At 39.9% G+C, this 18136-nt stretch overlaps 1 protein-coding gene across 1 annotated transcript in view; it reads left to right on the top strand.

Annotated features, from left to right (window-relative positions):
* The window catches only part of SLC30A8 (solute carrier family 30 member 8), a 36135-nt gene extending 21375 nt beyond the window's left edge, over nucleotides 1-14760 (top strand). Inside the window, exons 4-8 of the mRNA XM_036830721.1 lie at nucleotides 2678-2831; nucleotides 6726-6876; nucleotides 8526-8631; nucleotides 13043-13177; nucleotides 14463-14760. Coding sequence (XP_036686616.1) covers nucleotides 2678-2831; nucleotides 6726-6876; nucleotides 8526-8631; nucleotides 13043-13177; nucleotides 14463-14608 — 692 coding nt within the window. The 3' untranslated portion in view covers nucleotides 14609-14760. The remainder of the gene's footprint in view (nucleotides 1-2677; nucleotides 2832-6725; nucleotides 6877-8525; nucleotides 8632-13042; nucleotides 13178-14462) is intronic.
* Nucleotides 14761-18136: the final 3376 nt, after the last annotated feature.

Genomic DNA, 18136 nt, shown 5'->3' with positions numbered 1-18136 from the left:
ACTTTCCTGCTCACACAGCATTTAGCCGTTCAGTGAATGGCTCCGCTGGATATCTTGTTCAATCAGCCGTCAACAACAACAAGAAAAGGAGAAGGAAGAGGAGGAAGAGGAAATGAAAGTTTATTTTTCCTCTTTCTTAGATCTGGTTCGTTGACGAGTTACGGCTTGCTCTTGTCTAGGAATGGGCCCAGGTATGATGAGGGTTTACTACCTGGGAAGCTTTTACTTTGGCTCAGTTTTACAATCCACCCCTCTCTCCAACACATACTGTCACTCCACTTCTCCTCCTCTGTATTATTCCTTATATCAGCTGGAGGAGCTACTGGCTGAATGTACAAATCATGTGTACATAGAGTTACAATTCTGTATTTTCACACCAGTTGAGAAAATCAACGTGGAGGAGATCTGAGGGAAGAGCTTTGGGCAACATGCTAACACGGCCAGCCTTCACCGAAAGGTGCCAATAGACAGAGACCACAGCTTGTAGGCTGACAATTGTGGATTGTGGTTTTTCAAGTTTAGAATGATAGGAAGTTCTAATTTCATGTCAAACAACTTATCAACACAGGTGTTTTGGATTGCCTTTCCTTTAACACTGAGAGAGAGAGAGAGAGAGAGAAAGAGAGGGGTGAGGCAATAAACATCAATAAAAAGACTTGGTGACAATGTGATTTAAGATGCTTTTCAGTCCCTGAATAGGGCTACACTTGGAAAACATGTACCTTTGGCTGAGCACCCATCATTTATCTGCATAAATTTTTACATGTATTTTACCTTTTCTCATACCATTGGTCAAACCTGCTTTGTAAACACAGGGAAGACTCAGAATTTAGATTGCTGCTTGAACTTTCTCATCCTGGTGATGGAAGTCCATGAGCATTGACACTGTAGAAGACCAGGGCTGTTCAATAGGGCTTTCTGCTTCAAGGGAAATGTTGTATAATAGATAATACAATGTGGTCATGGAGCACTTTAGATGTGGCTAGTTCTACTGAAGAACTGGATTTTAAATTATACTTATTTTAAATTTAAATAGCCACATGTGATTGATGGCTACCATATTAGGCAGCACCTCCATAGACATATAGGTGAAAATCAGCTAGCACATCAAACATGTAAATTCATGGTTAACATTGTTTAGGAAGAAGCTAAGTACAAAAAGTGAGTTTATGTAAAGATAATGCTAATACATGCACCCCAATGTTCATAGCAATATTATTTACAATTTCCAAGATATGGAAGTAACCTAACTGCCCACCAACAGATGAGGGGATAAAGATGTAGTATATCTATACACATATATACATACGTATACATACACATACAGTGGAATCCTACTTGGCCATAACAAGAATGAAATTTTGCCATTTGCAACAACATGGATGGACTTGGAAGGCATTATGCTAAGTGAAATAAGTCAGACAGAGAAAGACAAATACTATGTGATATTACTTATATGTGGAATATAAAAAATACAACAAACTAGTAAATATAACAAAACAGAAGCAGACTCACAGATTTAGAGAACAAACTAGTGGTTACCAGTGGGGAGAGGGAAGCGGGGAGGGGCATGATAGGGGTAGGGGATTAAGAGCTACAAGCTATTATATATAAAATAAATAAGCTACAAGGATATATTGTACAACACAGGGAATCTAGCCAATATTTTATAATAACTATAAATGGAATATAGCCTTTAAAAATTTTGAATCACTATCTCATACACCTGAAATTTACATAACATTGTACATCAACCACACCTCAATAAAAAAAAAAAAAGAGTGTTAAGTGGCCAGTGAGACAGGGGGCATGTGAATATGATAAAAATCATGAAAGTGTATGTAAATGACTGAAGTCTGGGAAATAATATGTTACATTGCTCTGCTTTAAAAGGGGGAAGGTCAGAATTATGAAATGTGCCTGACCACTGACTCACAGAATGTTTCTAGAGCCTTGTAGGCTTTTAGAACCTATTTACAAGGTTGAGTGAAAGATCAAGGTGAGGTGTAAGGAACTTCTAAGTGAGCAAACATACTTCACTTAGTGGGAAGCTTGAACACTATCTTATCTTTAAATGTTCATGTAAATGTCTCCATTCTGACACTTCTTTTCCTTACTCTTGCTTGTAAAATGCAGTTAGAGCGTTGATATACCTTGGAGTTTGCCTCTGTGTTTATAATATGTTGGGTTGGCATAAGAAACTCATTTTCACTAAGTCTCTGAAGGCTTCCCTTTTGACTATTTTACAGTGCTGGCAAGTTGTAAATGTTTTATGGCAAAATTAAGAGTTTCTAAACACATTTTACTCTTTGTGTCCCGTTATTTCATCTCCTAATAAGTTTCAATCATTTTAGCACCTGTTTAAATTAAAATCCCTCAGGAAAACAGCAAGGGCAGGCAGCCATTAATATGCTTGAAAAATTTGCTGAAAATTACTTAGTAATATGGAGCATAATGAACTCAGACACTGGTGTTTTATGAATACAACATTAAAGTGTCTCATCTTAGTGCTAAAATCCATCCACACTTTTGCTTTGTGAATCACCGAGTGAGCTAGTGTGAAGCCTCTCTTTTTTTGGGGGGGGGGGATGGAGCATTAATATCTTATGACTCTTGGGGAGGTTAAGGTGATTCACAAATTCTTTGTTTATGCGTGTCTGTGTGCTTGAATCCCTAGAGATCCTTGGTGCCCTGCTGTCCATCCTATGTGTCTGGGCGGTGACTGGTGTGTTGGTGTACCTAGCGTGTGAACGCCTGCTGTACTCCAATTACCAGATCCAGGCGACTGTGATGATCATTGTTTCGAGCTGTGCGGTGGCAGTGAACATTATGTAAGTCACCCCACACACTGCCCATGAAGCTTGTCTGGACATAGATTTGTGGGTTTGTTGTTGTTGTTGTTGTTTGTTTTTAATTCCTCCACTTGTGAGGATGGTAGAGACCTGACAGAGTGTTCAAATGGCTCTAAGACTGAAAATAGGGCTGGTTGTGCTAGTTTAAGTTACAGTGTGTTTTAATATTGGCTTCTAATAGCTACCATTTTGAATGCTTCCTATGTGTCAGAGACTGCGCTGAGATCTTTTGATCTATTTACATTATCAAGCTCAATGTTCACAACACTCATACCATACAGATTAGGAAACTGAAGCTCAGTAAGGTTAAATAAACTGCCAATGAGACAGTGCAGAGCAGGATTTGAAAATAGACCCACCAAACCCAGAATTGAGCTTCTAGCCGTTCTACTCTCTCACACAAATTGATGGTTCCATGTGGAATGTGACTTACTCCTATTCTTTTTGTTACATGAACACATTATGAGTTCCCAGAGACCTGGGTTGGAAGAGATCATAAATTTTATTTACTTCAGTCCCCTTTCTACTTTTGAATTCTCTTTTGTAATATCCCCATAAAGTGGTCATTAGTTTCATATATTTTAACAGAATAATAGGGAATTTATTTCTCTCAAAAGCAGTCTATCTTATCTTTGCATCATTATGACTGCATGAAAACTCTTAAGCTGTGCTAGCTAAACTCTCTCTTTAGTTTCCATCTCTTGGTCCATTCTCTCATCCAAGCAGTCTTAAATCATTCTTAGAGGAAATGTGATCATGCCCTGCTGGACATGTGATCATTGCCATACTGGTCTGGTCTTCCCAAATGAACTATTTGATTGCTCATGACAATGCGGAGTTGAAGCCAGGGCTTTGATCCTTTTTGGTTGATTTGATCTTTCCTATTTGATACTCTGATTTTGGGCAACGTTACTTAAAACTCTATCTATCCATCCATCCATCCATCCACCCACCCATCCATCCATCCATCCATCCATCCATCCATCCATCCATCCATCCATCCATCCATCTACCTACCTACCTATCATCTGTGGTAGACACAATAATGGCCCCTCAAAGATTTCCACATTCTAATCCTTGGAACCTCTGAATATGTCAACTTACATGGTAAGAGGAACTTTGCAAATGTGGTTAAGGATGGATCTTGTGAAGGGGAGACTATCCTGAATTATCCAGATAGGCCCAATGTAACCACAAAAGTCCTTGTAAGAGGGAAGCATGAGGTCAGAGGGGAGAGAAGATGCTGCATTGCCAGCTTTGAAGATGGAGGAACGGGCCTGGAGCTAGGGAATGTAAGTGACCTCTAGAAGCTGGAAAAGGTAAGAATATGAATTCTCCCCTAGAGCCTCCAGAAGGAATGCAGTCCTGCACACTCATTTTAGACTTCTGACTTCCAGAACTATAAGATAATAAACTTATGTTGTTCTAAGCCACAAAGGCTTTGATGTAATTTGTTACAGCAGCAATAGAAAACCATCTATGTATCACCTGTCTGTCTATGTTGCAATGTAACATGATACATTCAATGAGGTAGGTTCACGAATGAAAGTGAAGAAGATAGTGACGAAGAATGGCATTTTAAACAGCGTTTTTTTGTTTTTGTTTTTTGAGAGTGGGCACAAAGGAACCCCTGGAATTAGAGGGTAGTCTGAGCGTGTGTACTTTGAATAAGTTCCTCCAGGCACTTTCATGTCCTTAGCTTGTACCTGCCTCAGTTCCTCATCCCTTAGTTTGGGACCCATTGCTCAAAATCTCTAAGCTAAACAATTAGAAGAGTGGTATCTGATCTGCTGGCTCTGACTAGATCGCTATTTCTACCCAGTTAACTTGAAAATGTGTTTCATATTGGCACTGGGAGAAAAAGTATGGGAAGATCAATGCAAATCTATCACTACTAGGAGACAAATAAGCCAGACCACATGTCCTGCTGACTGGGAGTCAATATCATCATCTTTGCATAAGAAGAACAATATGTCCCCAGGGCAGCAGGAACAATAAAAATGTTAATAATTTCCCGAGTCATATGTCACATAGGTAGTGTGTATGCTGCATAAACATGAAGAATGCACCCAGCTAACTACCACATAAATCTGGCACCTTGATGATCGAGTGTGACTTTCTAAATAGATACACCATCCAAATTTTCTTTTTACTGCAACTGCTTTCGAACTTCGACCCTAATATTGCATGTGCTTTTCATACTTACAAAGACCAGGGAATTGAAAAGCATTGACTTCCCTGTGCAAGCAGGCAGTTATTTATGGATAAGGATACTGAGTGACTTAAATGTTTACTCCCAGAACTGGGATTACAGGTTTCAAGTGCTGCTAGATGCTGTATTGTCTGACCACAGAGATATCAGAACCATAATTCGGGAATAAATTTATTCCTTGGGAGCCCAAAATCAAGGCAGAAAGTTCTAACAGAAGTTGCTAAGGGATTCTCGGATGAAGATTATTGACAGCACCTTAAGGCTAAGTTTTTCTCTGCCTGCAACATTTCCTAGCCTATTTAACTCTAGTATATCCTTTCAAATCCAACTCAATTGCCTTGTCTGTCTAACTAAATCAGAGTCCCCTGTTGTACTATCTGTAGCACCAGTTCTTAATAGACTTAGTATAATTAGAATTTTCCATTTATGTGTGTCTTTCTAAAATCTCTGCCATCTCCATCATACTTAAAGCTACAATGGGGGAGGGACTACGTCTATTTTCACCTTTATGCCCCAAGCATTTAATAGTGCCTGGCATATAAGAATCCTTAAGTAAGTTTTTTTTTTTTAATATAAAATGAGGAAAATAATGAATAACAATGTGATGAGCATACATGGCAGACCTAGAAAGAAAGTCTATTAACTGCCAGGCATGTTAGGTTGTCTGAAGAACTTCAAATGGTAACTCCTAATTGAGGGTGAATTTTTGCCCAAACACTGACAATCTAAAAACTGTAAATTATGTAATGTTCACATCTTGGTGGATAGCAGTCTCTCCGCTTTGTGATGATGGCCTGAGATTTAACAGACACTTTACCTGCAAATAGACTGGGATACATGGTACTAAAAAATTATTTTTTTAAACCTTTGTTCCAAAATGTACAGACAGCGTTTCTAGGCAAAACATAAGAGATATTACTCCTAAAGTTGTGGGTAAATAGAATCAGGTACATAATTTATAGGACCCACTATTAGTCTCTTTGACTTGGATTGGAGCTGTTAAATTTTGCAATATGTTATATATACATATAACATTTATATACATTATAATACATTAATATATTTCAGTCTCTTGATAAATAGCTACATATACATAAGCACAGTACTCTCATCATTGGCCATTAGGGAATTATTCAAATTTCCAATTCTCATGGAAATGAACAAAATTAAGTAAAATAAAAGATTAAAAAATCCGACTTTGATGAAATTCACTACTTATTTTGTTTTATTGTTTTCTGCTGCTTTTTTTGCATTTGAAACCAGCACATTTAATTAAGCTCCCACCAAAGCTCAGCTTTAAGCCTAGCTCAGTGCCTGACATTCAGTAGACCCTCAATAAATGATATTTCCCCTCCTCATTGTCAAATACTTGGCATTTACCTAAGAGGTGATGGTTTCCAGTTTTAAAATGAAACAGAGTAACATTAATTAGATGGAAAAGAAAACTGAGGTGAATCTTCATTGTCTATCCTTGTGTGAAATTTTTTAAATTCCATGATACCCTTGTGTTCAAACTTAGTTCAAAATAGTCCACTATACAGCATTAATGTTTCAACTCTTTGCCATTTTGGGTAATACATGCTGTTGTCAACTCCCCCATTATGCTGCATATATTTTTAAGGGTTAATCTCGTGGGCCAAGGACATTGTTTTTTCTTCCAGACTAAGTGTGATTTTGCACCAGAGACACCCTGGCCACAATCACAAAGAAGTGCAAGCTAATGCCAGTGTCAGAGCTGCTTCTGTACATGCCCTTGGAGATCTATTTCAGAGCATCAGTGTGTTAATCAGTGCACTTATTATCTACTTTAAGGTGAGTATGTTTGAGTTTACTCACTGTCTTAGTGATTTTGTAGATTAGGTGGTACAGAAGCTGACCCTCCATTATTAACTTAAATGAGGGTGGAGAGCCGGTTTGCCTACACAAACTACTTTACAAGGTTTAAACAAAGAAACTTTCAAAGCTTGAAACCTTAGACTTTCCAAATTCCTAAGAGCTATGTCTTTAACTGTAGGGCTGCCAGTCTTTCAAGAAAGTAGTTCCTTCTGTTCTGTGGTTAAGATGGATTGCAATGGAACCATGAATAACTTAGGGTTCTTGGGTTGTAAGCAACAGAAAAGATCTGTAGCTCACTTAAGCAAAAAGTAGACTCATTGGCTGAAATTTATTGGATGTACTCCTCTACAGAAATCAAGGTAGAATAAAGAGCAACTTTTGGTATCTAGATTTCAGAAACTATCCAACTTCTGTCCTAGGCACCATGCTGAAATGAATGTGACTCAACTAATTTTTTTCCTGTTCTTGTCACTCTGCTGAAGATTCATATTTCTGGGAAATGGAGCCCAATTGACATAGGTTGGGTCTTGTATCTGCTGTTTGGCTGGGGACGGTAGAGCACCTGATTGACTCTCCCACCATGGGAGACAGGTAACTTATTTCCAAAAAGTCAGGGTGTCAGTTGAAACTTGGAGTAGATCCTGAGTGGGCCTCTGACCCCAAACAAATATTCACTACAGATCTCTATTTGGTAATACCAAGAACCAACAGAGTTGGGTGAGCGTGGAGGTAGGGGGGTAATGGAGGAGAGGAGCGTATAGCTCTGTCTGTTCGCATCACGACTGCCCAGTTAGCAAGGACTCTATTATTTTTACTGGAAAATGAAAACATGTAAATAAAAATTACAAAGACATTTCTGAATTCAATTGAGCAAATCCTCACTAAAAGCTTTAAGTTTAAGACAAAATCCTTCAAAATTGTAGGGTGAGTGAAGTTTGAGAGTACTCTTACCAAAGTTACTCTTCCCGGGTTTCTTAGAAGTAATGAGGCACAAATTTTTCTGTGGCACAAAACTTCATCAAGGGCAGAAGAGCAGGTGTTTCACCCTGAGGCCAAGGGCTCCAGTGGTGAGAGAGCATGAGAATGAGGCCTCAGTACATATTCTTTGGACTGTATCAAAGATGCCTGCCTTGAGTATGTGTCATATTTAAGAGGGAAAGAAGTAAACTAACCCAGTCTGCCAAGACCAAACTCTGGCTATACCTTGGTTACATGCAATCTCTGAACAAATGATATCCTTTCTTTTCATCATAATTAAGGCTGAAAAGTCATTGAACGTTGTACAAATGTGTGCATATTTTCATCACATTCTCTGTACTTCTATTAATTTGAGAGAAGTTAAATCAGGCCTTTTGAGAGAGCACTCAAGGATATCTCTCTTTTTACTTCTTAAATTGTGGGGAGAGCATGTCCTATGGTCTCCCTTTCTTGAGTTACTGAGAGTTGAAAGCTTAGAAGAAGGACTGAGTCTTCAGGAAGTCTTGCCTCTGAGTTGGATGTTCGGTGTCAGGAGGGTGAATGGGTGACAGGGAGGGAAGGAAGCGTGAAGGTTTACTTATTTTATCAATCAGACTTTCCGCATGGGAGGCCTGGATTCAATTAACTGAAATCCCCATATTTTCTAGCCAGACTATAAAATGGCTGACCCGATCTGCACATTTGTCTTTTCCATCCTGGTTCTGGCCAGCACCATCACTATCTTAAAGGACTTCTCCATCTTACTCATGGAAGGTAGGAATGATTTTCCTATTATTCCCAGCATCTGTGTTTTCTCTTCCTTATAATCACAAAAGGGAATGGCCTCAAGGCATGCTCACTGTAAGTTTGCATTATAGGGAAAATGTAAACTTACAAGAAATTTTTGTGAAAAAAATTATGATTTTTATTCAGATGGGAATACATAAATAAAAAGGATTGGCTTCTGTTTTCTTCAGCAACTGTTAAATGATATGGCATAGTATAAAAACAATACTTACAAACACTAGAATGAGTGATTCAGTGAGGGAGATACAGCAAAAATATAAATTTATCCCTAAATATGTGGCAAATACCTAAGAAATATTGAATAAATCTATCCCTCAGGCAGCATTATAGCTACTATGAAAGACTTGCCTAAAATGCTCATTAGACTAGGCCAGCAGTTCTCAGACAGTGGCATCAGAACCACTTGGAGGGTCTGTTAAAACACAGACTGCTGGGCCCACCCAACAGTTCCTGAGACAGCAGGCCTGGGGTGAGACCTGAGAATCTGAATTTTAACAAGACGTTGCCACTGCTGGGCGGGGGCCCATACTTTGAGAACCACTGGACTAGTCTCTTCATACCCCTGAAAGGGTTCTTCCATGAGGGCACTGGGAGCGGCACTTAGAAAATTCAATCACAACCAGAGGTTTGCATCTTATCAAACATTCAGATGATCAAAAATAGCCATACGTCGGCTGAGCTTCTCTTTCCTGTCCAGCACATTTTGACCGAAGGTAGACACAGTCTCAAGAGTGCAGCTGCCTTCACGACAGGTCACCCTTCCCTAGCTTAGCATTCACTGCCCAGTACACGTTTAAAGGTTTTGTTCTCAGAGGGCATGATAATCGTTGGTAGGTGATAATGTTGATTGACCACAGTGAAACAGAAAACGGAGTCAAACATCACAGAGTAACAAGTGACTGTCCTCGCTCAGAAGGGGACAATATTTGGTTTGTCAAGTCACAGATGCATCCATTTCCTTTTCTGAGGGCCAAGTGCTGCGCTGCAGCTGTCACTGCTGTTACGGAACTGACTGACTTGAAGGTGGAGAAAAGACAAATGTGTGTACAATGTGAGATGACCATATTCCACTTTATCTCTCAGTACAGCCCTTCTCTCATGATTATCTTTTTTTTACTTAAGCAAAAATGTAGCTAATTATTGAAACTGGCAGGTAACTCCTATCTGGAAGATGCTTAATTTTTAAATTAGGTTTTCAAATTAGGTTAGCATAAAATAATACTTGTACTTGGTAAAATTTAAAAAAAAAGATGGAAAGGTATAAAATGATAAGAAAAAGTCTCTCCATTTTTCCACCTTTGAATTCTCAGTCCCATTATTCAGGAGTAACACCTACTAATAAGTTGACATATATCTTTCCAAAAATATCTATGCATTTACACATATATGTGCATGTAATATACATATATACATGTGTGTATATGTGTGTATATATATAGTGCATGTGTGTATGTCTTTTTTATACAAACTGGGATTACATACATATTTTGTTCTGTACCTTGCTTTTTTCAACTGGAGATCTTTCCATATTAGTACATACATAGATACACCTCATTCTTTTTCACAGATACATAGTATTCTATTCTACTGTAAGCATGTATCGCAATACCTGCTTATTGACAGACATTACAAATAATGCTGCAATTACATTTTTAGCACTTGTATATCTGTGGAATAATTCCTAGAAGTATACTGCTGTTTCAGAAGTTATGTGCATTTTAAAATTTGATAGATATTGCCCTTTCTACCAAAGATACCATATCAATTTCTTTTTTACTGACAGCATATGAGAGTGCTTATTTCCTCACATCCTCACCATCACTGTGTATTGTCAAACTGCTGATTCTCTTCTAATCTGATAGGTGAATATTATCTTATTGATTCCATACACAAGTCTTGAATTATGAAGAATACTGAGTGGTTTTTCATATACTTATTAGCCTGGGTAATTATTTTTTTGAAAACGAATCTGGGTATTTTCCTGGATGCATTAATATTTTTGCAGGCTCTCCCCCAGAAAGAAAAAGTTTTCTAAGGTGTGATGAAACATTGAGGCCAACGGGAACATATCCTTTTGCTTGTCAATATTATTTCATAGAGTAAAATAAGTAACAGTGGACTTGCATTCTCCATAAAAGTCAAGTGATAAAGGAGGCAAGAGAAAAAGAGGTAGTGGGATCACGGCTTCATCTCAAGGGTCCTAGATGAATGACAGCAGGTCTTCAAAGGGTCAAATGAAACTCTCCAGAGATGACACATTGGGCATAATAGTCAACTTTAGGTTACAGTACATGGAGTCTAGCATTTGCATGACACTCCACACCCAGAGCACATACCTTAGAATCTGACATCCCACTTACCTATGTGGCCTTAGCAATCCTTCTTAACCTCTCTGACTCCCACTTTCTTCTCCAGTCAAACAGGAGTTGTAACACTCATTAACTAGCTCTTAAAGTTCTTATAACTATTAAATAAAATAATCACTATAAATAAAGTGCTCAATACAAACCTTGACATGTAGCTTCTCAATAAAGGTGTTATTATTATTATGATGTAACGTTTTCGCCCATGACTCCATGCACATTCTATGGCTAATCTGAGACAAGAACTTCTTTGTTTCTAGTACCCTGAGCTTTGTGCAGCTCATAGAGTAAAAAGCCATGTTGACCAGTTCTATGAAATATGAAGTGGGACTAAACTCAACTCAAACTGTAGTGAATTTTAAGTTAGCCTCAAGGAGGAAATCCCCATGAGCAAGGTTCTTAAATCCTGAAAAAGGAGAGTTAAGGATTCCCTATTCCTTTTAAGTAAGTGGTTCTCTACTAGCTGCTCATTACAGTCATTTGGGAAGCTTTTAAAAAATACTTATACCCAGGCCCTAGACCCAGAGATTTTGATTTAATAGGGGCTGGCTTTGATGTTTTTTAACATGCAGCCAAGCTTGAGAACCACTGCAAGGTAGAGCTGCCCAGTAGCTGGTAAATATTAGTGTAATGGTCCTCTACCTTGACTCAGTTAGAATCACTAAATGAGCTTAGAAAATACTGATGCTGGGTCTTATCCCCAGAGAATCTGACTTAATTGGTCTTGGGTGTAACCCAACAAATCATTTTAGAAATTTCTAAATTTCCTGATCATTTTAGAAATCATCAGGATTTCTAAAATCCCCGGTGACACTAATGTGCATCCAAGGTCAAGAACCACTATGAAAGCATATAGATTTCAGAGCCTCATCCATAGACATTTTCTTCAGGAGCATTTTAATGGAGCCAAGGCATATTTATTTTTAACAAACACACCAGGTGTTTGTGATGTATGTATACAATTGAAGTGGAAGCTAAAAAGTGTTTATCCTTAGAAATCTCTTCTACAGCATCCTCTTTGGATCACCTTTAGTGGACAAGGATTTACCTATTGCATCAAATGGCTTTACCATGGTTGTACTAGTTGAGTTGATTTTTTCTTTAATTCTTATATCAAACTGATGTCTTCTATGATTTTAACCAACCATTGACTCAGGCCCTTACACTTTCATATCCTGTCATCTTCTATGTGACAATCCTGGCAATGTTTGAAAACAGTGATCCTACTGCCCTTAGCCTCCTCATCTCGAGGCTAGAGACACCCCAGTTCCTTCAGCCCCAAAGAATAGCTGATTGGCTGCCAGACTTCCCACTTTCCTGTGTGTCCCACACTGTTCCTTTACAAACAAGGATGAAAGTCAAACTACTGCATTCTGTGGCCCAAATATTAAACCCTAAGATACCTAAAATAATAGAAATTCTACAGACTGAATAATGAGATGGTATTAAAACATTAGGATCCCCTATTAACACCGTTCACTAAGTGACCTGTTGGATAACTAACATTTGTATAGCAGTAGAGTTTACAAAGGACAGATATTTTCTGAGATATTTTCAGAGTCCCCAAAGGACTCTGTTAACTACATATTGTTCTTATCATCCCTATTTTACTATAAATTTCTAAGGATTAGACAAGTTCCAAGAGTTGGGTAAATTCACAATAGTTGTAGTCAGAATGCCAACCCGGGATAATTTGATACCAAATCCCATGTGGTTTCCTTTTCCTTTCCAGATAATTTCAAAGATAACTGGGTAAACCATACACTCTGAAAATGAAGGGTGATGACTGTTGTTGATGATTGCCTAGTAAAATCTGCAAATATTCTTTGTGAACCTGTTATTGATGGTAAAACCTCTGAAATAGGTGAAGCTGCTTTGTAAACATTTGAAATAAGAAACCATAAATGGAGAGGGCAAGTTAATATTTTACTAAGGACTTTGCATCCTCAACTGGCCATTGCACTGAGCTGTATTTAGTGAAATAACAACAGCCTCCCACTCTGTCCTCTTGGCAGGTGTGCCAAAGAACCTGAGTTACAATGGTGTGAAAGAGCTCATTTTAGCGGTGGATGGGGTGGTGTCTGTGCACAGCTTGCACGTCTGGTCGCTAACAATGAACCAGGTGATCCTCTCAGCTCACGTTACTGCAGGTCAGTGAGTTTTGTAAACACCCTGCACGAAATTCAGTCCTTGTCCTGTAAAGTCCGTAGTTTCCCTCCTTTTGGTAGAGGAGCCCTTAGTGTCTGTTGCCGCTGCCAAAACAACTGTAAAGTGTTTTGTGTGACCAAGGGCCTGTGAAAATCATCCCCTTTGCCAGTGTCGTCATGGCAACAGTGATACTTATAACAACCCTGGAGGCCGACTGCAGAGGGTTAGAGAGTAGAACAAAAGGCTAAAATGCCACCCAAACTTCAAGGCCTTAAACTCTGTTTGACTTGATGTCCTATCGGTTAAATAAGAGGAAGAATTTAAGAAGAAATCTTCATTGAGTATCTTTGGTGTGTAAGATGCTTTGCCTATCACCAAAGACAGAAAGATGGTCCCATCCTTAAGGTTCTAAAAAGTTAAAAGATATTCTAGTCAGAATTAATCGTGGTTCCTTTACTGAATGGTTAGAAATTCTGTAACCATGTGAGATAACTCTTAGGATTTGGGGTTTATCCTAAAAACTACTTTTTCAAGTAGAAGGTGATTTTGTTCGTGATACGTCCTAGGGCTGAGAAAATGGGCACTGCCTTGGGATACAGCTCAGGCTAAGGATGACACATTAGGCTGCTAAGAAATAACTCATGAAGTTACTCAGAGGCAGGGAACAGGAAGAGTCATTTGAGGACTGTGCTTTCTCAGACATCCTCATCTTTGCTGAGAGGCCTGGATCTGGCTGCAGGGAATTTACAGCCTACACTACACCAATATTTCACTGCAAATGGAAGAATCTAGTAAACAATCAGGTTACTACGGAGGGAACTTTACAGCCTCCTGATACCTTTTGGGACAAGAGAAAAGATGGCAGTGCGGTTTGCTGCTCTAAATGCTTCCTGGCTCTTGTCACTATCTTTGATATAAATTCTGATTAGCTATAAGGGTGGCAACCCAGAGAACCCAGGCAACTGGTGAGCAGGGCTGTATAAGAAATAATAGTTTTGACTTGGTTTTTTCACGGCTTGTCTCCACTTTCATACTCAGCTCCTAGGAGCGCCAGACTCCAGAGAGGCTGTGGGCGAGAAGAGTTCCCATAGTGACGGGGTGCTTTGCAGCACTAGGGTGTCCCCTGTCTTGTCTGTGTGAATGTAGCTGATGGTCAGAGCCATCATGGCTCCTTCTGAGTGCACTGCCTGTGCCCCACCCCACCAGGTCAAAGACAAAAGCTGCAGATGAGACGTCGCCCCTGTGTGTATAATCAGTGCCAATCTCACTGTGGTTCTTTATCAACAGCAGCCAGCCGGGACAGCCAGGTGGTTCGGAGAGAAATTGCGAAAGCCCTCAGCAGTAGCTTTCCTGTGCACTCACTCACCATTCAGATGGAACCTCTAGACGACCAAGACCCCGACTGCCTTTTCTGTGAAGATCCCCGGGACTAGCTCAGTCGCACTGCCAGCTCCCCAAGTTTGACAGGCCACTACGTGCTGCTCCGCAGTTTCTAAGAAACCAAAGGAAGAAGTTTGAGAAATTCATGATACAGTTCAATGCACATTTTATCCTTCTTTATTTAGCTCCATCCACCATGAATGAAAATGCGTTTAGATTCATCAGTCCATTGGATTATCAACCCATCAGTAGCTGTGTTCAATTCCAGGAATGTGTGTATAGATTATTCCTGACTGGGGCTGAAATAACAGCTGTTTGTAACCACAGGTGATAAAAAGTTCACCTCCCTTCAATAACGCATCCCGAGGCTGAGTGGGTAAAGTTGAACTCACGAAAGTCTTTTCAGGAATCAGTGGCAAGGAGAGAGTCACAAATTTTTTCCGAAACACGAAAAGCAAAAATGAGAGGAGCCAAGTCAGGGGTAAAAGAGAATTTGGAGGTCTAATACTGCATTAGAGCTTGACTTTCCCCCTAAGCTGTAATATAATTTGGGGCATTATCTTTCTACTCCTTATCAATATCACTATTCACTAAATGGGATAGAATTCCCTCTCTTTATCTTGCTTGCACACTATGTTGTGATATGTCTGAAACTGCTGAATTATATTTTACATCCCTGTATAAAAGGCACCTGTACAAATGAAAAATGATGAAACTGCTGCTTTTTGAGTGTTTTCATATGGTGTGGCCTAATAATAAAAGAAAACGAGGAGGCACAGAGAGGCAGAATATCTACCCCAAGTCACATGGAAAATAATTTAGTCAAAGAATTAAGATAAAAGCTCCCAGGTCTTGAATAATATTTATGGAGCACCAATTATTGTCCTAGTTGGCTCTTATCTTATACTGGGCTCTTTAGATATGTCCTCTTATTTCATTCTAATGATAACTTTAAAAAGTTCAAATTAATACCATCGTTGTATAGATATGGGTGTAAACGTTAAGTAAAGTAACCAATGTCATTTATTCATTCATTTAAAAACATTTTTCGATGCAGGCTATGGGCTGAGCATTGGTTAAACCAAGCTGACATGGCCTTTGCCCTCATAGAACTCTTTCCCCTATGTGGGGAGCCGGGCATTATACTAATAAACACCACCAAGAATGTACTACAAATAGCAGCAAGTGATATGAAAGAAGAGGCTGATTGAGATTGGGGGAGGTCAATGGAGGGCCCCTCTGAAGAAATGGCATCCAAGTTGAGACTTGAACAAAAAGACAGGTGATAGCCAAATGCATTGTAGAGGGAAGCACATTCTAGAAGAAGCCAGAGAATGAGAGGACACCCTGAAGAAAGAACTGGGTGTATTTGAGGAATTGAGGAAGGTCCCTGTGGCTGGAGCGTACTAAGTGAAGGATGAGTTAAAGAATATGAAGGACCAGAGCAGGAGGAATAAGCAAGTCCAAGTTTGAAAGTAGCTGAAACCAGATCTAATTTGGCCAAAATCCCATCTACACTTTCTCTTTGAACACTTTTTTTTTTTGGCTGTTTCTTTTTGACCAAGTAATCTGCATTGACAATCAACCATTATTTCAGAAGTGCCTGCTAAAGACGAGCCTACATTCCTCCAAGAATGGGATGAATAAATTGCTGAGTTTGAAAGTAAAGGCATGACAGTGCTTCTGTAATGTATCCTGTCTTAGGTAGCACTAAATTTGTATCTTGTCTACACAAAAGTCTGACGAAAGAAAGAGGAAACCTAAACTAATGGAAGTGGTTGTAGGCTGACCTACCAAAAGACCTTGCCCCCAGAGACCCTGAATTATACCAGTGACAATGGGGACATGAAAGGGAGAGAGGAGTGACATGGTGGAAACAGGGGACTTTGTGGTGGAGGAATGAACGTGAGAGGGAATTAGAAACCCTGGTGTGAGTCCCTTTCTGCTGCCTTCCAGATCTGGGACCTTCAGGGGCTACTCCATTTCTCTGAGCTTTAGATTCTTCATCTGAAAATGGGGATTATATTTTCATCAATGGGTTTCTGTTAGAATTACATGGGATAATGTAAAGAACAAGGTTCTTGGGACTTCCCTGGTGGTCCAGTGGTTAAGACTCCGAGCTCCCAGTGCAGGGGACCTGGGTTCAACCCCTGGTCAGGGAACTAGATCCCATGTGCCGCAACTAAGAAGCCCGCATGCCGCAACTAAAAGATCCCACATGTGCCAACAAAGATCCCACGTGCTGCAACTAAGACCCGGCCCAGCCAAATAAATAAATAAATATTAAAAAAAAGAACAAGGCTCTTTGTGTGGTAAAAAGTGAGTGCTCCATAGATATTCTTTCCAATCCAGGGTTTCTCAACCTTGGCATTATTGATATCTGGGGCTGGGTCAACTCTTTGTTGTGGACGAACTGTTCCAACACAACAGCAAAAAGTTGTTCCTGTGCATCATAGGATGTTTAGCAGCATCCCTGGGCTCTACCCACTAGCTACTACTAGCACTCTCCAACACACACACACACACACACATCATACACACATAAACACACACTTATAGACCAAAAGGGAAAATATAGCAGTTGAGTGGGGCATGGAGGTCTTGGCACTCAGGACGGCTGCCTCTTGACAAGAAGCCAATGGGATAAGAGGAAGTAATTTGAGGCTGCTCCTTACATTCCAGGTCCACTTCTGTTCACTTTCCAGACCCTCCAACAAGGGGACAGGAGTATTTAACATGATTTGTCTGAGACTAGGACGTTCTTTGGGCTGTGGTTTTCTCCTAGACAGGGTTACTGTGTCTTATAGCCAGGGACACATGATCTCATTTTTTCTCTCCTTGCCTCATGGTAAATAAACCCAGGCACAGTGGGTCTCCTTGGTCCAGGCCAGGCATGCTTCTCTTCTTTTCTTTTCCAACTCCCCTGAGCGGAGAGCTGAGTGGGTAAGTTACACCAAGGCCTTTTGTGCAGATCTGGCCATCCATCTTTCCTTCCCACCCCGTCTTTGCACAGGGGGAATTGAATGTGCTGGTCTCAAGATTTAGATTTAAGTAGTAGGAAGGAAATGGAAGGCTCACGTCAGCCTCCAGCTGGAGCCCTGTGTTCTGAATGTGGAAACACTTCACTGGGTTATTGGATCTTGCCTCAGATATTAAGGACGTACTATTTTGATTTGTATTCTGCTATTATTGTGTGGCTCTCACCTGTGGAGAGTAAAATAAAGATGTGCAGGCCTCAGTGGGTCTGGTTTGGAACCTGAACTTCTGTATTTTTTAACATACCCGGAGATGATTCTAAAGAACAGCCAGAGTCTAGAAGAACCTCAGCCAAAGGAGGTCACTAAGTGGGGGATTCAAACACAGACCCAGATACCTATAATAATTTCTTAAGTTGCAGCCATGTGGATGGGGTACGAAGGGAGCATAGAGTGGTGGAGATTGCAGTGTGGACATGGCCATTGAGACTTCATGCCATTGAGCTGACAGCCATGCTAGACTTTGAATTATATATGGAGGTCCTCCAGGCAGATGAATAAAAGGGCATTTGAGACAAAGGGAAGACTATGAGTAAGTCATGCTTG

The sequence above is a fragment of the Balaenoptera musculus genome, chromosome 17 (assembly GCF_009873245.2).
Source record: "Balaenoptera musculus isolate JJ_BM4_2016_0621 chromosome 17, mBalMus1.pri.v3, whole genome shotgun sequence".
NCBI lineage: Eukaryota > Metazoa > Chordata > Mammalia > Artiodactyla > Balaenopteridae > Balaenoptera > Balaenoptera musculus.
Note: the sequence above shows the minus strand (reverse complement) of the source record. Positions and strands in the feature narration are given on the sequence as shown.